At 36.4% G+C, this 25,635-nt stretch overlaps 1 protein-coding gene across 2 annotated transcripts in view; it reads right to left on the bottom strand.

Annotated features, from left to right (window-relative positions):
- The window catches only part of CSMD3 (CUB and Sushi multiple domains 3), a 771,720-nt gene that overhangs the window by 393,677 nt on the left and 352,408 nt on the right, over nucleotides 1-25,635 (bottom strand). For both annotated transcript variants that reach the window (XM_084864313.1, XM_084864314.1), the window contains one exon: nucleotides 7,559-7,662. In XM_084864313.1, the coding sequence (XP_084720439.1) occupies nucleotides 7,559-7,662 (104 nt within the window). The remainder of the gene's footprint in view (nucleotides 1-7,558; nucleotides 7,663-25,635) is intronic.

Raw genomic sequence — 25,635 nt, 5'->3', positions numbered from 1 at the left:
TTTAGGGAGTAGTTAAGAACTTGTATTAAATTCTCTGTTCCCATATGAAGGTAACATGATTCAAAGAAGTTCCCCTAGTTACTTGGGAAAAGGCCAATGTTTTAATAAATATTACATTGACGAATACAGCAGCATGATAATGTGAGCCAAAGAGCCATACAAGCGCACATTTTTCTTGTTACAATGTGAGGAAAACTAGCTTCTCTTATTTGCTCACCAGTGAGGCTAATGCCATTGAGAAGCTACCCAGCATTGCTGCCAGATGATATTACTCATAGAAAAGCTTTCCCTGTTTCCCAGGTGTTTGTAGATGTCCTTCACAGCATGTTTTCAATTCAGACCCCCATGCTTTGTGCATGCGCACAAGCTACTGAGTGAAATTCTGCAACTGGCGACTTTGAAGATGCAAGCACCAGAACATGACCCACCACATCAAGGAGTAGCCAGATAGTCACCACCCTCCACCACTGCAGAAGACCAAAGGGCCTGAGAGACCCATCAGAAAAGATTGCTCATAGCCTGGCCTCTCAAGGTGAGCTGAAAGAAACTCTGTGTTATATTCCAAAAGAGGTGAGTCTCCTGTTATTTCCATCAGCAATTTCCATCAAAATTTACCTGCATGGATCCAGAGACACATCAAAACAATCCTCTGGTCCTACCCACCTTTATCTCAGCTCTCTTGCTGACTATCCAACTTTAAATTAAGGACAAAGTGGCAGAATAGCAAGGATAGACAGATACCATTGTAATTAACTTAGCTGTGAATAACAGAAAAGGAGCATAGGGAAGGCCAGCTACTATAGGAATGTCATTTGGGCAACTGTGTCATGAGGAGGCAGTTCAGCACTCCTCGGGGAGCCACTAGGCTATTCCCTGCAGATGGCTGGGGAGGGGACTGGACAAGGATGAGAACAGATGCACGCTCAGTATAGTGATGTCTGAGAGGTACCTGTGCGTCAGTCTCACCTGCAAACATGGGAAGACTGGGGACACTTAATTCCCTAAGCAAGGGAGTTTGCTCTCTTGTTGACTCGAGGCTCACAGGGCTCTCATGCTCCTGCTCCCCTGCATTTGCCCTCAAGGCCCATGGCCATGTGGACCACACACAACCTGATGGTGAACTGGACCTGGCTCCCATACGGAACAGAAACTGGACGACGGCTTAGCTTTTAGCTCTACTGAATTCCAGGTTACAGGAATTCAGGACTGAATTAAAGGAAATGAAACAGACTTTAGAAATCCAGCGATGCAATGCCACACAAACGAAAATCACTCATCCTCTCATGTGAATCTCAGAAAGTTGTTTTTTTCTCAGCCTATCATAATGACTCCATCCCCATTCCTCAGTGGAGAAGGGGACACCCCAAATATCCTGAAAACAAGACTATTACTCAAATCTTAGCTGCAATTACTCAGTTTTGAGACAATCCAGAACAAATGTGAAGAAGTTAAAAATTGCTGTGTTGACTGTTAAGTTAAAACTGCTCAGTAAAGGAAATATTCTGTCCAATCTAGAAAAGAAGCAATGGAAGAAACTTTGCTACTGCAAGAAGCCAAGGCACTGGGACGGGTTGGAGAGAAAGATCCAGATGATGCAGAAAATGCAGAAACAGGGGATCAGAAAAGCGCAGAAGGCTAGAGCACAATTAACAAGTAAATTGCAGCTGACTGAATCTCAGAGGTAGGAACTGGTGAAATACACTTTCAACAACTTTCTCTCAAGTTAACATATCTTTGCTTTTTATGGTAGATACTGGTACTACTTATTCTGAAATTTCCCCAGAAATCCCTCACTTTCCATCTGGTTGGTTGTTGGTATTTTGAATAAGTTTTATAATTGTGGTGTGTGTGGTGTGTTGTTTTGTGTGTGTTTTTTTCTTTCTTCTTCTTCTGTAGTTCCCACAGGAATAGATCCTGTAACTGAGATATATGTTTTCTTACTTTTTCTTGCTTCTCATGGAAGCCTATTGTAGAGATCTCTCTTGTGTAATTAAGACTACCATATTGTATACTCCATATGGAGCATCTGTGGAAAGCTCTGGAAATAAAAGCATCTGATTTTCTTACTAAAACTAGGGGTATAGCAGAGAGCGGCAGACTCACAGGGCACTGGAAAAGTACCTCGAGCAGAAACAAATCAATGTATCACTTTAGGTCCTAGGAATAATAATACTGATGTGTAGAACCAACAGCTATAGCATATCAAAAGCATAAGCCCTGGCCATGTGTTGTCAAATGCTACCCTTTGTTGAGAGCTCAATTAGAAGGAATAAACCAGTTACAGAACAAATTAGAAAAATAAGGAATAATTATAAAAGGAAACTCACCCTGTGATACCAACACTGCCAAATGTTCAGTAAAAAAAGGAAGGTAAATATGATAAAGAAGGCTGACCTTTAAAATATATATATATATATATATGGATTTTGTACAGAGAGGAAGGGAGAGAGATAGAGTTAGAAACATTGATGAAAGAGAGAGTCATCGATCAGTTGCCTCTTGCACACCCCCTACTGGGGATGTGCCCATAACCAAGGTACATGCCCTTGACCGGAATCGAACCCGGGACCCTTCAGTCCCCAAGCCGACGCTCTATCCATTGAGCCAAACTGGTTTGGGCAAGAAGGCTGACCTTTATCAAGATCGTGAAGAAGTAAATAAATTCACTATCCATTAATGCCTATATAGTTCCTATCACTGAAACATTACAATTTTGATACCATCATCTGGAATGTTTTTTTCTGCAATTTATCTATGATCTGCTTTTTTGGGATCCTGCTTCTCTAATAGACAAGTCTAAATTTTTATTTGCTTTTACTTTTAAAGAAGCCCAATGTTTATGGGCAAAGGATTGCTCAAGAGTTTCAGTGCTCTCCTATATTGCTCTAGTCATTTACAGGAAAACTGAGAGGGAAGCTATTCCACCAGAAGAATCTATTGTACAAGTATTGGCTGGTAGTCAGAAACTAAAGAGCAAAGCAAAACCAAGGCCTTTTCTTTGTCACAATCCCCCTTAGCAAGAGCATGAGGCCTCATGAGATAAATTGCATTATTGCTAGACTGAGATAAAATATTTAGGGCATTTATTGCTGTTGAGGCCCCAAAACAGTCAGCTCATTTGGCCAATGGAATGCCTTATTGCAAAAAAAAAAAAAAAAAAAAAAAAAAAAAAAAAAAAATTAGACCATTTTGGTGGCACTCAGGGATATTGTAGACAATGGATTCCAGCATTTGCAATGAGGAACATACTTCTGAAGGAATGACTGCATGGTAATTTCTCAGATCTTCTGGTTAAGTCTATAGATTCTAAAGAGGCTTGTAACATAAAATTGACTATGGTCTCAGTTTTGAAGACTCTAAGTTTTGTAAAGTTTTCCTATTTGTTTTGTCATGAAAATGAAGACCCTACTCCACAGAATACTCTAAAAAGATTGAAACCCTTGCCTTTAGTCACTTGACTTAATCACATGCCCTCTGTGTTGTTACAGCTACCTTACAAAATGCCTAAGATCGGGACTATGTGAGTGTGCTATCAGACTAGCTGTGATTATGAATTATTAGTTAATCCCAACACTCTGTTTCGGAGATGCAAACATCCTGTTTGTCTTTTATAAGATCCTGATCACATAGATGGTCATTACTGTACAACAGTAATAGAATAAAACAGTAGGCCCTTACCTGATTTGTCTGATATTCTTATTTATAATGCCGATTTAATGATGTTTGCTGATGGATCATGCGTTCAGAACGACAGTGGCCAGCCTAAAGCTTTGTATGCTATTGTGACTCCTCATGAAACTTTGGAAGATGTAATTCCTAGAACTAAGCTGGCACAACAGCTTAGTCAATGACAGTAACAAGAGAATTGCAATATGTATATAAAAGTCATCTGATGACTGTCATGAAACAGAAGAAAATTGAAAAAATTTAAAATTTTCTACTTTCAGGGAAAATAACATGTCCTACAGAAAACTGATAACTGCTTTGTGAGAAGATGAACTTCTGCCTGCTCAAGCCAGCATTCCATCACAGAGCTCATGCAGGGTGGAATGAAAACTGCAAAAGGCAATACTTTTGCTGAGAGAGCAATAAAATAAATGATGGGAATAATTTAACAAAGCAATTCCTATACCACTGTCCTTATTTCTTAATTAATAATGTTGTTTCATCATCATAATCATCTAAGTAAAAGAGATTTTAAAGACAGAATATGAAATTATTCAAAACTTATTAAGGAGATGGCCAATTTGTTAGCAGAATTCTTTACAGGATATTCCCTATGTATATGTAGGCAGTCTTCCCCAAACAACTTCACTGGAAACTTCATGGTGTTTGGATTTTATAGATTTATTGTCTATCTATATATATAAAAGCCTAAGTGGTAGCTATGATGAGCACTGACAAACAGGGGTCAGATGCTCAATGCAGGAGTGGAAACCACAGACATAGAAACATGGAACAGACTGATAAGTCTCAGAGGGAAGGAATTGGGGAGAAGGTGGAAGAGATTAACCAAAGATCTTACATGCATACTAGAGGCCCAGTGCACAGATTCATGTGGGTTCCTAGGCCTGGCCTGTGGGGATCAGGCCAAAACCGGCTCTCTGACATCCCTAGAGGGATCTCAGATTGTGAGAGGGTGCAGGCCAGGCTGAGGGACCCCACCGGTGCATGAATCCATGCATTGGGCCTCTAGTGGATAATAAAATATTTTATCCAGTTATGATGTATATGATGTCTAGAGATTCTGAAGTCTCTCCCTCTTCAGGTGCCAATGCTCAGGTGGTGGTAAGATAATGTCTCTCTTGATTCAAATATTGTCTATTTTGGGGATACTAGAGCATATTGAATCAGAGAGAGAGAGTCATCTTGTTTCCAATGTCATCCATTAATTATGCAAATGTTTGCAGATTCCCATAAGTTGAATCAAACTTATTTGCTAAGATTCAGCAATACATTAGATTAAAATGGCCTATAACTTTATTGCTAACTTCGTTAAAAAAATAGAGCAACTCCTGTAAGCAAACATTATATTTTCCCTGTAAACTTATACTTGGCAGGCTAACCATATGCCTGTCAAAGTGAAAGAGGAATCCAGGGGGATACTTGCTTGCCAATGGAAGCCAGCACCTCAGGAGGGCTGAACAGTGATTATCACAAAGGACTTGAAACTTAAATTTTCTAGAGAAACTGATAATTCCACTGAACTCTTTCTCTCTCCCTCCCTTCCTCCCTCTAAAAAAAAAAAAAAAAAAAAAAAAAAAAAAGGGAAGAAAGAAAGAGAAAAGCATGTCTTTGAGTGAGGTCTTTTTTTAAAAAAAAAAAAAAAACCACAATAACAGCAACAACAACAAAAATTCTACCTTTTGTTTCAGCAGAGTTGAGTTCAATTTCTCTTTCCTACTGAACTAGTGTTGACTCTGCTCAATACTTGGGACCCTATTCCAATAGTCTTGATTCCTATTGCAATTATCTTGAGTAAAGTCTTCCTTGGCTGTTTTACTGGCCTGCCATAATTTTTCTCTTATACCAGTATTGACATAATCTGTTATTATAAATCTATAAATCTAAATATTGACAGAGTAAAAGTGAAACCATCTAGAAAATACTGTTATAAATTCAAAGATAAAACCAAATTTTGTATCAGGAGTCATATACATAAATGGCTACAGGTCCAGGCAGCTAATGCAAATGTACTTAGAAGCTCAAGTACAAAACAATAGAAGAATTAGTAACGAAGGAGAACTTGTACCCTCTTTAAAGAACCTGTACCCACATTATTTGCTATGTGACCATCCAAGGCTAGTGTTGCCAGTTTAACAAAAGAAACCATAAATTTAGATTTTCTTGCATGTAATATCCACTTCTTTAAAACATTGTATTTCCCAAACAACAATAAACAAACACATGTACTGATCATATTAGCTCCGTGGCTGCAAATATCTAATATGATATTACAGTATAATGAAATCTAAGCTATCATGTATAAACTCACAAGGAAATCTAGGAGAAACTATAGATTATTTCTACAAGATAGTACTCCAATGTAGTAAAATACCTATCAGGCTCAACATTCTGATAATAATGCTGAGACTTTTTAAGGAGGGTGAAGTTACAAACAATTTGAGCACAACAGCCCAACATGTAAAATGCTGATGCTTTTATACATTCTATCTTAAGAATCACAAAATGGAATTATAGTAGCTCAGAGATAGACAACAAAGTTGTGGTTGGTCAATGATAATACATATTGTGGGGAGAGGAAGAGGTTAAAGTTGAAGTCAAGTATGCATGAGGACAGCTAGGAAGAGTAGTAGTTTTTTCTTTTTTTCTTCATTTTAGCTTTTTCCCCCCTAGAATTATAAAAACAAAGAAGGAATAATACTGGGGCCTATATTGTATACATAAAGTAAATCCTAGGCTTTATTATAGGATTATGGAATAATAATACTAGAAGAACTTGTAAAATTAATAATCAAAGAAAATGGGGGAAAAAGAATGAAATAAAATTAGCTTACCTTCAATCAATTTACACAATAAGAAATACATACATGATAAGCATATTGTATCTGGGAATATGTTGAAAATAATTTATAAATATTTATACCAGTAGTTCTCAAACTTTTGATGTGCATAAGGATCACCTGGTGAGTTGATTAAACATATATATTTTGTGGTGCAATTCCCAGAACACTGACTTAATAGGTCAAGAATGGGGGTCCAGAAACCTACTTTTAAAATGTGTTCCAGGTAATTATGATGCAAAATATCCCATTTTTAGAAATATTGATTTGATAAAGTCTGAATTTCAAATCAAGAGTGATGAAAGGAATTCTGAGAGAGGGCATACCCTAAGCTTTTGAAGTTCATAGCAAAGTAAACAATAGACTTTCCCTGTAACTTTTCTTCATGGGATCATCAGGGGTAGATAATTAGAATTAATAGCCCAAGAACCCAGCAATAAATATTTAATACTTAATACTTCCTTCTTTTTTCAACATAATTTCATTTTTTTAGCTCCCATTAAGAACCATATTTGGTCCATTTTAACTATCTCAGTTCTGTGATAAGAGGTACATTGCTGGTTCACTACTTCACGTTACATTGCTAAAGATTTCAAATTTAAAACCATTGACAAACTCTCAGTTCCAACTCTTGACAGCTAGGGATCAGTTTGCCACCAGTACATGAGCAACACTGACCAGTCTTTGGTACCAGTTTAAGTCTCTGGGATCTATTTTATACTTTTATTTTCAGTCTGTTTTTTAATTATGTGAGGGCAAATGTGTTTTCCATATAAGACCCAATCAACCATTTTACAATTTCACTTTAGATGTCTGTTTCCAAATGGGCTCCTGTTTGAAAATACATTCTAAGAAGTTGTGTTTGGATTAAGTCCCACTGAAGGGGATTTAATGTACTTACATGTAAGTTGATGATAACAAATTAGGGTCAACGTTTTATTGGTGGTAGTGAGACATAAAGAAAAAGAATAATAAGGGACATTTTTCAAAAACACTTGATAGGCAAAGTCAAGAGGAAAACACTGAGAACTTACACTTGGAGCACTGTTCTGGGGTCTCCAACTTCACCTCCATCACCAATTGTCAAAGTATCATAGCCGATCTCAAGATCAAATTCTTCGAAGTTTATCTGGATAACCTAGCAATAGACAGAAACAAACATCTCACATATGTAGCATTACGCAATAAAAACAAAAGTAAAGCAATGGGAAAAAAATATTTAAAATGCCCCTCAGACATTTCATACTATGGCAGCAGATCATATCGGACTATTGTTAAGGGACCAATCATTAGGATTACCAAACAATTTTCATTTGGCACATTGTACGTTCTGTGATAATTTTCAATGAAATGGCATGGCTTCTGTTTATAGAATGCTCTTACATGAAGTATTTGAAGAATGATGAATGCGTATCTACTTAGAAAAGGTTTTATAAAAAGTACACGTAGGTGGAGAGTGGTTTTCCATACATTTGCAGCTATTTTTATAAAGCTAGCTCAATAAAACACTGAGTATGCTTAAATAGTATAGCTTAAAAAATGTTACAGCTAAATTTTAATCTAGATCACCAGATTTAAAAGTATCAGGGGCAGAGTCCAAGATAACAGCATATGAAGATCCTGAATGTCTCCTCACACAAGCACACCAAATTTACAACTATATATGAATCATTTCCCTCTGAAAATAACATGAAATTTAGATGAACTTCTACTTTTCACAACAAAAAATAAAAGAACCACATTGGATGGTGAAACTGGTTTGGCTCAGTAGATAGAGCATCGGCCTGAGGACTGAAAGGTCCCAGGTTCGATTCCAGTCAAGGGCATGTACCTTGGTTGCAGGCACATCCCCAGTAGGGGGTGTGCAAGCGGCAGCTGATTGATGTTTCTCTCTCATCTATGTTTCTAGCTTTCTATCCCTCTCTCTTCCTCTCTATAAAAAAAACTCAATAAAATATATTAAAATAAGAATCAATATTGTTAAAAATTACATAAACACTATCCTATATTCAATAAGTCCTTGAGCAAAACTTAATTTATAGTAAAATCTAACTCATCATCACATAAAGAAAGTGAATGCCAATATTAATAGAAATAAATTAAAAACCCATATCTTTAATATTTATTATAACTATTTATAAATTTGGTATCATAAAAAAAACTATAAAAACAGATGTTATAACCTGGCTTTTCAAAGCTATAAAACAAATTGTGATTATAACTTTTTAAAAAAGTATTTTATATTTGCATTGACTAAATAAATTGTTGCCAAGTTTAATACAGAAGATACAAAAAAAATCTTGAATTATACATTTTACATGACTGCAATTAAAAAAAAATGTTTCCCAGCTTACCCTGAGTTAAATATAAATACTCTCCTTTAATAACTGCCTATCAATAGAGATTTAGGTTGTTTCTACTTTTTGCTATTGTAAGCAACATGTTTATGAGCAATATTAAACATCTTCTGGTTCAGAAATACAAGTATATCTCTAAGTTATATACTGAGGAGTGCAATGTCTGGATAATAAAGGAAAAATTCAATTTTATAACATTGTGCCATATGATTTTCCAAAATTATTTTATTAATTTAAATGCTCACATGTTTATATTCGATTTTATTATTTCGACCAACTTAGAGTATGTGAAAAAGATATTTGTTTTGCATTTTCTTCATTAATTATTAAGTTGCATGTCTTTTCATGTATATGTCATTTACGCTTCTTTTCCTGTGACATGACTATTTGTACTTTGGCTAATTTTCACTTGGACAGCTTGTTTGCTTGTTATTTATTGCAAGAATCCTTTATATCAGTGATTCCCCATAGTTTTCCATAATAGCACACATAAGGAAAGTATAGACACAATGAGGTAAGCTGCTTTCAATGGAAGTTCTTTTGCCCAAGATATTGAGAGCTAAGATAAATATTTATGTCTACCTGTAACTCATTCATAATGCATCATTCATAATACAACATTGAGCCTGGCTTACCTGTTGAGAAGATCAGCTTATATATTCTGGATACTGATACATTACATGTTGTGTGTTGCAATATGTTCTTTAAGTTTATAATCTGATTTTTCACTTTCCGTGTTAAATATTTAAGTCTAGAAGAAATCATCTTAATGAAGTTGGACTTATTAACCTATAAGTAGCACTTTTGCATTGGCTTATAGCCAAGGTCATAAAGGTATTTCCTGCATTTTTGGGAATTGACTTTTATAGAAAGGATCAAGTAGGTATGTAGAGTGAGTAGAATTATGACTCTCTAAGATCCCCCTACACCATGTAGATGGCCTGTATAATTACTACCCCTGGAATGTAGATGAAACCTATTAATATGATGGAGAATTATTCCCATAATTGGTTACATTATATGGATAACATAAGGGATATTATAGATTTACAGATGAAATTAAGGTTTTTATTCAATTGACTTCAAGTGAATCAAAAGGGAGATTATCCTGGGAGGGCTTGACCAGTTCAGGAAAGTTCTTTAAAGGTCTAAAAGCGAGGGATAAAACAAATCAGAAGAGATTCCTTTCCTATTTGCCTTTGAAGAGCACATTGGTGCTGTGAAGAGGCCCAGGTAGCAGGAATAGTGGGTGGCCTTTATAAATTGAGAGCCTCAATCATAAACCAGAGTAACTACATTCTTCCAACCATCAGTGAGCTTGGTATCACTGTCTCAAATGAGATGGCAGCCCTGGGCAACACCCTGCTTTTATTCTGGTGAGACCTCAATATGAGGATTCAGCTAACGTGTGCCTGAAGTTCTTTCCCATGGAAAGTGTAAGATAACAAATTCATTTTGTCTCAGGCTGCTAATTTGGGATAATTTGTTAAGCAAAAACAGAAAGCAAGCACGGCATCACTTTCAATTTTTCTTTGACTGCAATATGAACAAGAGATTGTCTCTGTAGTTTAACTGAATAAATAGTCCTCCTTTCCCCAGTGACCTGCATGTCAAACTCCAACATATATAAAGATTCTATATATGGGTGTTGGTTTGGGGGCTCCAGATGCTATTCTCCTGATCAGTTTATCTGACCCTGAATCAACACAAATTGGCTTAACTCTTTTTTTTATGCATATGCTGAAATTCTTTCTTGCTGCCGTTTAAATTTATATATATCTTTATATATGTTCAACTGTTGGTATGTAGAAATAAAATTTATTTTTGCTTAATGACCTCATATTTAGGCAACTTGATAAGCCTTCCCTATTATGTAAACATCTTTGTAAAGCATCTTTATTTTTCTATATAACAAGTATGTCTTCTGTAAATAGCATTTTAAAATCTTGCTTTTAAACCTTTTAAAAATTTTCTTTTATCTTAACTGCCTTGGATCTCTTACATAATTTTTACTAGTTAATTAGTTAATCCAATTAAACTGTATTTTATTTTAAAAGGCATATATGTAATGGCTCACCATTAAGAATATTGTTAAGGTAGGTAATACTTTATAAACATGAGGAAGTTTGCTTCTCTGGTTTTCCTTGCTGATTTACTCTTGAAATTTTCTGGTATCATAAAATAAGTTGACAAATGTACAAATTCTTTTCTCTTACGGAAGACTTTCCAATACTTTGAAAATAACCAAACACAAAAATACAAATATTGAATGATTCTACACATATAAAATATATAAATAGAGTAAATTTGTAGAGATAGAAAGTACAAGTAGAGATAGAAGTTAAATTTATAGAAATAGATGTTGCCAGGGTAATTGTTGGTTACTTACTGCTGAACTAGTGGCCCCATGCACAAACCTCATGCATGGCAGGGGGAGGAGGTGTTCCTCACCCTGGCCTGCACCTTCTCCAATCTGGGATCCCTCAAAGAATGCCCTACTGCTAGTTTACAAAAATCAGGCTTACTGGCAACTGGGCATCCCTCTCACAATCTCACCTGCCTGCCTGCCTACCTGATTGCTCCTAACCATTCTGCTTGCTGGCCTGCTCGCTCCCAATTGCCCCCACCTCCAGCCTGCTTGCCCTCAAATACCCCCCACCAGCCTGATCACCTCCAACTGCCCTCCCATGCCACCCTGCTCAGCCCCCTGCTGGTCTTCTCACTCCAAACTGCCCCCCACCTCGGTCCTGATCACCTCCAATTAGCCCTCCTGCTGGTCTGCTTACCCCCAAGAGCCCTGTCCCCCACCAGACTGATCACCCATAACTGCCATCCCATCCTGGCCTGATCACCACCCAGCTACTCAGGCTCCCAGCCCCTCATTTTTTTCTTTTTTCTTTTACCCAATGCCTCCTTGAGCGGAGACCAGGGCCTGCTGGAAGCAAGTATCTGGGATTTATTTATCCTCTATAATTGAAAGTTTGTAGCCTTGAGTGGAGGGCAGGGTCAGCCAGGACAGGAAGGAATCTTGGCTTCCTCCATTGCCAGGGCAATCCAAGCCTCTTGCTTGTTCCAGCTACATGGCCACTGACATCTTGGTTGGTTTAGTTTGCATACTCATTCCTGATAGGCTGGTGGCATGGCTTGCGAGCGTAGCAGAGGTATGGTCAATTTGCATGTTTCTTTTCTATTAGTGTAGAAGTGTTGATTAGAAAGAGAAACATGACAGAAATGCAGGCCCAGCACAGACTAAAAGAAAGTGAATAATGATATGACAGTGAATTTGAAAATGTTGTCACCATTGAATGTTTCTAGAAAAGAAAACAATAGCCGAGACCGGTTTGGCTCAATGGATAGAGCGTCGGCTTGGGGACTGAAGGGACCCGGGTTCGATTCCAGTCAAGGGCATGTACCTTGGTTGCGGGCATATCCCCAGTAGGGGGTGTGCAAGAGGCAGCTGATCGATGACTCTCTCTCCTCGATGTTTCTAGCTTTCTATCTCTCTCCCTTCCTCTCTGTACAAAATCAATAAAATATATTTTTTAAAAAAAGAAAAGAAAACAATAACTTGACTCATGAAATAATGAATGAATAAATAAATAAATAAATAAATAAAATAAGAGGCCTAAACTATGAAATAAACAAGCAGTAAAATGTCAACTACTGCTCCCCAAAAGGAGGCTCAGATGTTTTTGCAGGACAGTTTTACTTAGCATCCAAAAATAGGAGTGGAATTTCTGGGTCATATATTAATCCTATGTTTAACTGTTTGAGACACTGCCAAACTGTTTTCCAGAAGTGCTGAAACATTTTAAATCCCACCTGGAATGCATGAGGCGTCAAATGTCACCACATCAATACCACTTATTCTCTGTTTGTTTCTGTTTGCGTTTTATTTTTTATTACAGCCATCCTAGCAGGTGTGAGTGAAGTGGTATCTCTCCTGCTGCTTTTAAGATTCTGGTTGTCTTTACCTTTCCACAGTCTGACTATATTGTGTCTAGGTATGGATCTCTTTAAAATATCTTGCTTGAATATAAGCTTTGAGAATCCTGAAGGCCTAAATTGGGTATAATTTCATTCATTTTCTGTTAACTAGATCAAAAGTTTACTAGCACGCTAGTGTAAACTTATACACTCTTTGCGGGTTTTTAGATAAATGTTAAAGCTTCAAATTTAACTTCTTTACCTATTGATCTAAGAAGACTAGGCTCTAATCTTAGAATTCCATAGACTAATTGCTCTCTGCTCCTAGGAAAACAGAGCTTTATACTGACTCAATCTCCTTCCTTTTCAGCTCAATGTTCTTTTCATTATATATGTATATATTTGGATGGTATACATGCATTTCCTTTGCTTTCTTGTTAACCAGCAATGCTCTGAAGAAAAATATGCGGTTGTTTTTGTTTTTTCAGTGGGCAGACCTCTCAGAATACTTATCTGTCATCCTATTAAAAGAAGAAATTCCATGGTCCACTTTACTCCAAACATTTCAAAATAGATCCATGAGTGCATTTCATTTAAAATTTAGGAACGTCTCCTTTAAAATGGCTTAAAAAGCCTAATAGACAAGTAGATACAAAATATGTGTCTAATAAATGACTCGTTGATTGGATTGCTAATCCTCTGTAAATCTTTTGATAGTCATTATTGAATAATCATGTCCTAAAGAATTTGGACATCCATTTAATGGTAGACTTTACTTTGCCTGAATTGTAACTGAGATTCATGCATGTATATATGCCACAGTGAGAACTCCATTCAACTTAAAGTAAGTGATGGGTTGATTACTCAATAATCCATATGCTTTCTGATGAACACTTAACCACTGAGCTGACACTAAAATTTTAGACAGTTATAATTATTGAACAGTTTCAATGACACCCCATCACTAAGAAGCTAGAATAGTCTGATTTGTGGAAAACATTCGTTATCATGTAATTCACTGGGGCTTAATTTAAATATTGCTTCTAAAATAGTAGTTTAAAAGTAAAATCTACGTATTAAAAAAGAAATAAAAACTAACTTTCCCTCAGATGGTCACACTTATATAAATAAAGCATGCTAATAAAATGCAAAAATAGTACATTAGATACTCCCAGTAGAGAAAATATTATTTGGTAGAATATATAAAGGTAATTTCAAAAATTGAAAAAACAAACAAACAAACAAAAAAAACACACACCATACTTTTGTCTGTGCAAGAATATAAAATGTAGCATCAGGAGTGTGATGTGAAATTTTATTTCTACAGATTTAACTATAATATGGAGTTGACCAAATAGCCATTTCCATCCCTTTAATTGGCATAATGTGGAAACAAGGTAGAAAGATTTTAAAAAATCAACAAATCATCATCAATATGATATGAATGCTTTCTTTACATGTTTAGTTGGCATTGGGGCTGAAATAATTAGTAGGGAAACAGGAAGAATATCATTTTTTTTTTAGTAAAGAAAGAATTGTGATATATTTTTGCTTTATATGCCCTATTATTAATCACTTGTGAGTAGGAAAAGAGAGCTGCATTTAGCTCAAGAGTACTGCCAAAAAACCTATGATAATAAAACGTAGAAATTACTTATAATTGTCTTGATTTTTAAAAGCAATTACTTCCATTTGTAGGGGGGTAATTCTAAATGGCTTATACAGTGCTGCTTATTGAGGGTTATTTAAAACTTTGAAGCTACTAAGGCAGTCAGTTAAGAATAATCTCATGCATTTTAACATTGGCTTTTCAGAAACTTGAAATCTGTAATTAGCAATAAACATTAAATTATCAGTAGTTTCATTTCCTATAAGCTTCAATGCATGGATTTTTTAAGGTATTTTGACAAAACTGACGTAAAATTCATGTCTCATAATTTTCAATCTCCCCATTATTCCCAGCACCATGATTTCTACATCATTTATCTTATTAAGTCATGTGAAATTCATGCTTAATTTTAAACTGCATATCTGTTACCAAGGAAAATTTAAAATTGACAAATATTTATGATGTGTAAGACACTAGGATCATTATTCTATATGCATTTCCTTATTTGAACCCTGAAACTGTATGTAGTGTATATTTGTACATTCATTTGGCCACTTAGCACCTAAATATCCACCTTTAATTTGAGGGATTAGGCACATATTTTTCCAATCAACAGAGTATAGACATTTGACCTAAGGATCAGAAACTATGGATTCTGGCAGAGGGAGGCAAAAACAACAGAAACATCTAATTTCAGATGCAATAGTGTTTATGATACTAAAATCTTACAGCAGCATTGTCCAATAGAAAAAAAGAGTATCTTCTCAGAAGTCAGGACCAGAATCCATGTCACACTGTAACAGAGTAAGGTCCTAGAGCTACAGAGTTCTGCTGCTTGCCATGCTCATCAAGGAACTCATTCCACTTCCAGAGATGGTAGTGCCTTCACCAATCTTGTCCAACAGGGTATTGTTCTATGGATTTTAGTACTCTCATCTACTGAATGGGAGTATTTATGATGGTTATCACACTTGTTTTCTATCATTATAGAAGGGATGTGATGATAACCTGTCTTTTGAACCATAGGTCTCTGGATAATGGGAAACTACACTGGAAATAATGGAGATGCCAGTGCAACACTTGGAGACTCTAAGCTCATTGTATGTAGTGACAGGCTGATATTTTGGGTTTTGTCCACTAACAGATGAAGAATATGTTTCTTGTAGGCTTTTTTTTTTTCTTTTTACAAAGTTAATGCACAAGAAGGTTTTATCTATATTGAAATCTAGTAATCAAAAGGGAGCACTGGCGGAAATAATTGATTGCCTTCCCACAGCACTCCGGTTTGTTCACCACTGACCTTTCTCTTCAGAGAACACTGGTTTTGTTCAACTATGCATCTTACTCTACACATCCACATGCTTTATGGATTGCTGACCACATTCTGAGCTCTATGGAATGGTCCTAATCAGCCTATGCCAGTCTTAGCAGTCTCATTTCAATTTGTCATGGATAAGATTATGTATTAGTATGTGACCTAATTCTGATCAGAGAAAAGTGAGAAATCAACCGGAAGGCTTTTGGGAAAGAATTTCTTGGTGCCGAAATTAAATGCTATGAAAAAAAGTCAGACAGAAAAGAACAAGAATTGTATAATTTACTCATATATGGGATATAAAACAAAAATAACAAGTAAATAAGAAAAACAAATAAAAAAGCAAACTCAGATACAGACAACAGAATCATGGTTACCAAAAGGGGAAGGATTGGGCAAGGATGAAGAAAGTAAACTATGCCAAATGCATGGTGATGACAAAGACTTAGCTTTGGGTGGTAAGCTTACAACAGAATACACAGATGTCTATGATAAAGTTGTATACCTGAAATTTATACAATTATATTAACCAATATTACCACAATAATTTAATTAAAAAATCAAGAAGAAAAACAAAGAATCAGTCTGCTTTGGAAGTGACTGAATGTATTGACTGGCACTACTGCAGCCATTGTATAGCGTGGTTTGAGGACAAAGCCAGCGCATGAAGTTGCCCAGAGCCAAGATTAGATGTTTTTACTGAACATCTGAGGATTGCATACTTCAGGACAGCATGCTGTGCCAAATAATGCATTTCCTTATTATTTAAACCATTTGATTTATGGTTTCCTATATTTAAAACTGAAAACTTCCTAGTGGATAAATAGGTCTAATCTATTCTCTCTCTTTTTTTTTAAATCACCTTGTTCAAATAATTTGCCCAGATTTATTTGGCAAACACTGATGGCGCTAAAATCTATTTCAGAGTTGTCTGATGCCACAATCTGTGTGCTTAAACATCACACTATTCTGTGTTTGTATAGGAAAGTCTGCAATTTAGGAAACCCTCTCTGTCTGCCAAATACTGGTATGTAATAACAATTTCTAACTCTGCTCTTTGATGTTGGGCATATGCCCTATGTGTTAAATACCTCGTAGTGTTGGCAAGGGAAGGTAATTTCTAATATAATAACTAATAAATAGCATGTCAAATCCTTGGGGGAAAATACAGCAAAGGTGGATTGGTATAAGCTATTTTATATTCTATGGTAAAGCCTGGTTTGTTTTTGTTGTCTTCTTCAAAACAATTCTGAAAGCAAATGAAATTTCTCAATATTTCTCTAGCACCTGACGCTGGTATTAGACATTTGTACCAATATATTGTATTTAGTACAGAATTAAAATAATCCCTTGATGATAATCAACTGAACAAGTTAATGATAGTCGGACTTCAGTACCATGCTACACTTTTTAGTAAGACAGAATGACATCGTCAAGTGCACAAGCAAAGCCTAGGGTACTAAAGCCCATTACTGCCATATAATGTTATATTACTTGGAGGGAGTCTCTGATATCTATAAAAAGTTCATACTTTTTTTTCAGATTGAAGCAAGTATTTAATTAAACAGAGTTTATAAAAACAACATATATGTACTTGATATATATAGTAGATCCTCAATAAGTGGCACTTATTATTAGATATGATAACTAATTCAGCATTAAATAGATGCTCATATCTGTTCACTTGAGAATAAAGTTCTTTTGGGTTCTGGTTGTCTGTTTGTTTTGCAATGCCCCTACGATTAAAAAAAGAGATTTCCCCAAAAACTCTAGGGTACTAGAAAATTTTCTTTTCTGGAAATAGTTTTCTCCATTACGTTCACTTTAGAATATTAATAATTCACTCCAACATTAACAACTATTTTTGTTGCCCAATGAGGAAATCCAGAATGCAAAATATATGCATAAGTACAAAAATATACACAGTTTAATTAAGTTTCAGCTATGCAATGCCATGCCACCCAATCAATGTAACAGATAATTAAAGCACTTCCTTTTCCACATGCTTTCCAGAGACCTTGACAATCACAACACAATGGGGAGACACGAGGTAAGCAAGATCAGTGCAGCACTGTATTAAGTGCTTTTGGACATGGACACACAGTGTTACATGGAAGCAGAGATGAGAGCCCCTAATCCAACTGGAGAGTAAAGAAGAAAGATTTCCCCCAGGATAAAACTCCCAGGCAGTGCAGTGGAAGGTGTAGACGGGAACTGGGAAAGAACACTGCATAGGGGAATGGACAAAAAAATGGCACAGTGGAAAGGAATATTCCTTTTGTTTCTGCAAATAGAAACCGTGAGAGAAGAAATGATGAGAAGAAAGACTAAAGATGGAAGTAGGAAACAAATTGTGTTAAGAACTTTGTAAATGAAGAGCTGCAAGCAGTGAGTTTTGAGCAAAGGGTTGACTGGGCTGCATTTGCTTTCCGCTTGCTTCCTTTGGCAGCAGGAACATGAATCTGAAGGGGAGCAGGGCAAGGTTAAGGTCAAGAACTTAAACTGGCTTTGGAAGTAGGAGTGAGGAAGAGTGGACTCCCTCATGAGTCTTTACCCCAAATTAAAATAATTGTAATCAATCTAGCCAGTTTGGACCAGTGCATAGAGTGTTGGCCTTCAGACAGAAGAGGCCCAGGGTTCAATTCAGGTCAGGGGCATATACCTGGGTTGTGGGCTCAATCCCCAGTGGGGGTCGTGCAGGAGCAGCCAATCAATAATTCTCTCTTATCATTGATGTTTCTGTCTCTCTCTCCCTCTTCTTTCCTTTCTGAAATCAATAAAAAATATTTTTTTAAATAATTATAATCATTTTTTAATCTTTTTTTTCTTCATACATATAAAAATACCATTCAAACACTACACTCAAATAGTCACTCACGTGACTATTTTATCAAATTTTATTGAGTGTAAAGTATAGTTCAGACAGAGCAGAATATGCAGTCCATTTGTTTTAAAAGCCCCATTTTAGAACAACCCTAAAATGTGCCTGTTTCTGTAATACATGTTGTATGTGGTAAATATTTCCTATGGCTATTGAAAATCAGTGCTTAATAATTGTTTAATTAGTAATCATCTTAATTTGCCTATTTTTTTGTAAAAAAATATTTACAAAGCTACATTCACACGACATTTGTGAAATAGGTAAATATTGTAAGATATAAAAGTTTAAATAGGACACATGCAAATCCAACATTTACTCATTTGAGAGTGATTTTGTCTCTTTAAAGTAGAGGATAAATCTCAGATTCTAGAAGAATTACATGCTGTAATAGAATACATGGATACTTTATGACAGAAGACATAGTCTATGACTGATCTAGACCATATAACATGAGAAGTGCTAGCCTAGGCAGTTCTCCAGGTCCCTCCACTTTGCTGCCAGCACCAGGTTAATAGTGTCCGTTCTTACAAGGGCTCATACATTAGAGGCAGGAGAGGCAAGGAGCCTGGAGACACAGAGATATTGATGGGATGATGAGAGCTCTCAGCTTTGTTTTGGTTTGCTTATGACTTTTGTGTCTGTACACGGCCTTGCCCTTCAGGGGACCGCTGGCATGTAACAGTGACAGATTAAATATGGCATTACAAATGTTCCACTGAAGGGAAGAAGCTACAAGAGTAAAAATAAAAATCGCAGCAAATATTAAATCTATGACACAACAGTACAAAATGGTAGGTTCTTTTCTGTCGTTTAGTCATGCTTAGCTACTAGCTGGCGTAATTTAAATCTTGTTGTACATATAATTGATCAACTTGAATTTAAAATTTTTGAGGAAAATGTTTTTAGATAATGTCATTGGTTTTAGGAGGATATTCATTGCAAATTTGTGTATATTAGGTTGTACATATCCAACTATTTTGGAAACAAATAAATATGTTCACTAAAATGAGTTTGATAAGAAGGGCCTTTGGCTGTTTTTTTCCTCTTTAGTAATGGTTAGCCTAATCTATATCTACTTGTTTCCCCATTTATACAACTATATCTATTTTTATACAAAGAATCTTTAACTTGAAACATTCTTTTAAAAATGAGATTAGTTCACAACACTATTGTAGTGAGAATCACCTGCTATACACTTTTACATGTAATGAATCATGAAGTGGACTCTAATTCCCATCCTCCATCAACCTGACTAACACCCTCTACCCTGCCCTGGAGATTCCCCGAGACCCACGCCACCCACCCAACCCCTCCGCATCCAATGGCTTCTCCACTCAAATGGCCTGTCTCCTCTGCACAGGCTATGAACTTTCCTAAAACCTCTCAAAGGTTCACAACCCCCAAATCAAGCAGTGGCTGGCCTCATCATGCCCTGGACCTCTTGCTAAGTGGCCCCTTTAACATTTCTAGCTGCAGCTATTGATGATGGGCAGCTGGAGCGGAAAACGATGTCCCACAGTGGTGACTATAGCTCTCCCTCACTCCAGGGCTGTCATTGAGATAACCGTCTAATTTATAATAAAGCATCTCAATTCCTTTTACAGGCTCTTAGCAGAAGACCATTCTGACTTCTTAGAAGATCTGCTGATGGCTCTGATGACTAATTTCAGCAGCGATTCTCCACGAGGTTTTCCCAGTTCTGCAATGCGTGAGAGCCTGTGCTATCAGCACAGTAGAAAGGTAAGCTCAAATGCTGCTGGAGGCATTAGGTCTCAGAACACTCGGGGAGTATGCTGCTGCTGCTGGTGCTAGTAATAGCAATAACATTTGTTGTTGTTGTTGTTGTTATTGCTGCCATTTTTTGAACACGTACTATATTCTAGACTCTGTTCCCAGGGTATTGTGTATATCACCTCATATAATCCTTCCTAAACCCCCATGAAGAAGGCATTATTAACTTTATTTATTATTGAGAAAACAAAACCCCAGGTAGGTTAAATTACTGGTGATCTGTGATTCATTATATCATTATGCAATGTGTATATTTGCATACAAATAGAAAATTTTACATTTTATATTAGAATATATTAAAATAGTAGCACTGATTATAGAAAATACAGAAAGGAAGTAGAATAAATATTTTATTTTTATACTAAACAGTATAACAGTAGGTAGGTGGTGACTCACTTTCCGCAGAAAGTAAAATGTTGAAAGTCTCTGTTATTAAAAAAACATGATGAAAACCTCATGTTATTAAAAAAACATCAACACGATGTTGCTTTAGTTTTTCAAGATGTAAATGAAATGACATCTAACTTTATTAAAACTGCAACCTAGAATATTGGTCGTGTAATTATGGAATTAAGTAGTAATATACATGCGGTGAGCTGTTAAATATCATCCTATATAATAAAAGGGTAATATGCAGATTGACTCTCAGGACAGAACGACCAGGGAGCAGATGATCAGTGCACTAATATTCCTCATTTACACATCAATTTTGGACTAAATGGGTATAATAGGGTTTGTCAAACCTTCTCAAACATCCTATTAACCTTTCTTCCAGGGTAGTTGGATTTTTAGTTGATGCCAAGTTACCCTAAACAAAAGTATATTTTCCATTTCTCTTGCAGCTGAGTATGACCATTTTCCTAAGTTTTGGTGTAAACAAAGAAACAAACAAATAAATGTCTTTTTTTTTTTTTTTTTTTTTAGCAGATTGCAGAAACCGTTCTTAAGAAATAGCTTGCATCTGTCCATTACCCCCTTCTTTTTCTCTCTTCCTGCAATACGCTGTATTGAATGTGTGAGACACCTTGCTGGAACCTGAGGGTAGGGGGCCCTCCCTAGGGATGGCAGAGTAGTGAGTTAGTCTGTCACTGAGGAATTCCTAAAGCAGAGGCCCCGTGAGTCTTGGACCACATCTTGTTTAAATCTCTCTTGTAACGGGGTTTTCTGTCACTGACAGTCCTAACTGGTAAGTCTGTGTATACTGCTTCTTTTAATTAAGGATTTCTTTGTCTAGTCTCTCATTTTGTTATGATAAGGCAGGCCCCCAATTTGTATTTGGTTATATAAAGTATACTAATTGCCACCATTTATGTGAATTAATAATTATGATTAATTACCATACAGCACAGCTCTGATCATTCAAAAACAATTATAATATTGAAATAAATGTGGTAGGGGACACCAACAGTTAGTAATGGGAGGAGTTGTGGGTGGAAAACAACTAAAAGAAAAATGACTGTCTTTTGCATACTTTGTCTCCTTTTCCTTTTTTTTTTTTAAGAGCCACAGAAGTTCCCAGGAAAAGCTAATAAATATGCAAATACACCAGTGAAATTTTTACATGGGAACATTTAATTAGTTCTTTCAATATTTGTTTTAAATACTCCCACCTAACATTTAGTATAGCTACTCTACTTAACGTTAAGGATGCAAGGATTCAAGCATGATTTTTGTCTTTAAAAGTTAAACTAAAGAAAATAGATGAGTAAACAGAAAATCACAATATAATGTGATAACTGGTGAGCAAGTATGCAGAGTAGGATCCTAAATTAATCTAAGAGAAGACCAGAAAGTCTTCCATGGAAAAGTGAAACATGAATTGAGGCCTAGAGAATAAACAGCCAATAACTAGGATCACATGTTTAAAGAGGTACAGAGTGTGGAAAGGTATTCCTTAAAGAGAGAGCAGCGTGTCTCCACAACAGAGGGGTCAGGTAATGCACTGGCATGAAGTATGCTGTTGGGGTACAGCTCTTACATATCTCAGAAAGGTGAGAGTCGTTCAGATTGCAGATCTATTTAATATTTTACCAAGGAATTTTTATTTTATTTTACAATAAAATGTCACACTAGATTTGTCAACAGTCTTAAGGTAAGCAGTAAAATGAGATGAAGCTTCTCTAGAGTTGAAAAGTTGATTGATAATTTAAATGAAAAAGAGGAATTAAGCAACTCTGAGGCATATTCATGAGCTATGCTGAATTTGTCGGATTTTTATTTAGATGTGTGAACGAAGAAGAAAATAATTTATAAAAAAAAATTTGAATTCAGAATACTGAAGGACATAAATTTTAATAATATGGTAGAAGAAGTTGAGTACTGAGAAAAGACTGAGAAGGTGGGAGAAAATTCAGGAATCAGAAAATAAAAGCCAGAGGAAGAGAAAGTTTCAAAAAGCAGGAAGTGATCAGCAATGTCAATTACCCTCTACCTATATTGTTGTTGTTGTTGTTGTTGTTGTTGTTTGTTTTTGTTTTTTTTAATATCTTTATTGATTTTTTACAGAGAGGAAGGGAGAGAGATAGAGAGCCAGAAACATCGATGAGAGAGAAACATCGACCAGCCGCCTCCTGCACATCCCCCACTGGGGATGTGCCTGCAGCCAACATACATGCCCTTGACCAGAATCAAACCCAGGACCTTTCAGTCCACAGACCGACGCTCTACCACTGAGCCAAACTGGTTTCGGCTGTTTTTCAAATTAAGTTGTATTTTTAAACTATATTTTATTATAAAATATAATATGTACTATTAAAATTTTAAAAAGAATGCTTTTGTGAGCATAAAAGAAATAAAGGCATTGCTCTATCCAAGTATAATCCTTCTAACGTTATGAAATATTTATTTTCCCTTTGTTAATATTTGTGTGTGTTTTTTAGAAGCCAGAGTTTATTTCTATATAAAACAATCTTCTCAAGGTTTTAAAGGGTCCAAAAGACCAAAGATATTTGGGTTTAATAAAAATTATAGTCTAGTGTTTGCTTTCGCTGCCTCCATTTCACAATAGATAATTCTGAGCCTCTGGGTGTTTCTAAGGTTTGATAATTCTTCTGAGCTGAAAGGTGAATCCGAGTTTTGATGTGTGTCATAGAAAATAAACATTACAATAATAACAACAAAGACAATTCCAGAAACAGCCATTATCATTGCAAGAGAAAAATGTAGATGATTCCTTAAGAAAGCAGCCATAGCAAATCCCCAGTAGCAAAGTGATTAACCCGATCTAAAAAACCCAGATACATTTGTCCAAATCCTGGGAAACCACCCTGCCCTATTCTCAGCAACCAGCTCTGCTGGTCGGAAGCTTCAGAAAGTGGGATCATGGTGAGTCTTATCTGATATTAAATGCAGCTCTTGGACAATGGAAACCAGCAAATACCCTTCAAGACGAAATGGATATTTGTTTATTTTTAGATGGTTAATCAATATGCCCACCTACAGTAATTAATTTTATATAAAAGATTTCAACTAAATGAGCCATTTTGACAAGAGGACGGGTGCTGGGAATAATCAAGAAGTGCTACCCAGGCCCTGACCGGTTTGGCTCAGTGGATAGAGAGTCAGCCTGCAGACTGAAAGGAGTGCTACCCAGACAGGTGTGAGTGAGCCAGAAGGAGGGGAAATGAAGGTCAGCACCTCTGATAGCTCCCCTACACTCAAGGTGGGGGTGTCTTATAAATGGAGATCACAGCCACTCTGCCTGGCTTGGGGATAGGAGCTTCTAGTTTGTTCCTCTGATTTCTAACCTATTGATCTCATGTTACCAGTCCTCCTGAGCTCTTTCTGAATCATTACTTGGTAAGACTTGGTAAGCCCAAATGGCGTTGATTTCAGTTTATCCCTGAACTTCTCCTCAGCTTCGCTCCCTCTAGTTTCTACTTAGTGTAGCAGACACTGTCAATACTCCACCCAGATCTCCTTGGATGCTTCCGGTCCTTTTCTGTTAACTGTTTGCTATCTTCCATATTCATTTGCCTCCAAGTCTTCTGGAGACTGCCTTTGGGCTGTGGGGACTAACTGCTTTCTCCCTACATGAGCCCTGAAGGACCAGGTAACCCTTAGCCCACGATGATGGCTTATAGAATAAGAGATCCCAGCTCCCCTGCTCCAATGCGGGATATACTTCCAGATGTAATGTGCATTGCCTGGGATCAGGCTGCACCTGGGATTTTGCCTGAACTTGCACTCTTGTTTAACTGTACTTATTTTCTACCTTACTCCCCCGCTATCTTAATCATTTCCTGGGCACACTCTCAATAAATCACTGGCATACAAGTCCTTACCTTAGGTATGCTTTTTGCAAAAGACAGCTGCAGCCTACAAAAAAATAACACTCTGATCTCTGGCTGAGGTCTCAGACCTGGCACTGAGGTTTGGCGTAGGTCCCCAACCTCCAACGATTTGGCACAAAGAACTAGTGCCTAAAGTCGTCAGGCTAAATTAAGTGGTAAAAGGGTAGCTTCGGTGATGGAACAGTGACAAGAAGGAAAGACTCCTAATGACAGTGCTATGGTGGGAGTCAAGGATGTTTTCTGACGCCTGCAGAGTCTACAGGAAGGAGCACTGTGTGGGTATTTTATGGATCTAAACGCAAACCGTGGGCTTAAGTGTTGCATTAAATGTATTTTACCAAGTCATAAAATGGACCTTCCTTCTTCTTTCATAAATAAAGAATAAAGCCCCTCTTAGAAAGGGGTTGCGTCCCCCTTCTAGAAAAGGTTGGCCCTGTTCCCTGCATTTATGTTTGAAGAGGTAAGGGGAGAAATTCCCATCTTGTCACTTCAATAGGTAACAAATCCATGTGAGGATAATAGTGAAATTTTAGCAGGACTATACGAAACAGCCATGAACTCTGTTTTATGATAACATTAGAGAAAATAATAAACAAGTGTAAATGTTATTTAATATCATATAAATATAGTTTACATTTATTGATAAAGCAGTATGACGACAACAAAATATTTTCTATCCACTGTCCACTAATTTTAGACTATGTGGCAAAAGAATACCTAATAATTTCTCACATGTTTTATATATATTGCTTATTCTTATCTATTAGTTTGTTTGTTTTTTTAATTTATGCAGCAAATGTTAACTTATAAAACCCACCCATTAGGTACTATTTTTAGGTTTGATCATCTTTAATTACTCAACATATCTAAACCTATGTTTTATAGTCTATCTGATAAGATCATCCACCTAAAAAATCTTTGAAATAGGTCTGAGATAAA

This window comes from Pipistrellus hanaki (assembly GCF_964339955.1).
Source record: "Pipistrellus hanaki genome assembly, chromosome: 17".
Taxonomy (NCBI): domain Eukaryota; kingdom Metazoa; phylum Chordata; class Mammalia; order Chiroptera; family Vespertilionidae; genus Pipistrellus; species Pipistrellus hanaki.
The sequence above is the reverse complement of the archived record's forward strand: the minus strand, read 5'-3'. Positions and strand labels throughout refer to the sequence as shown.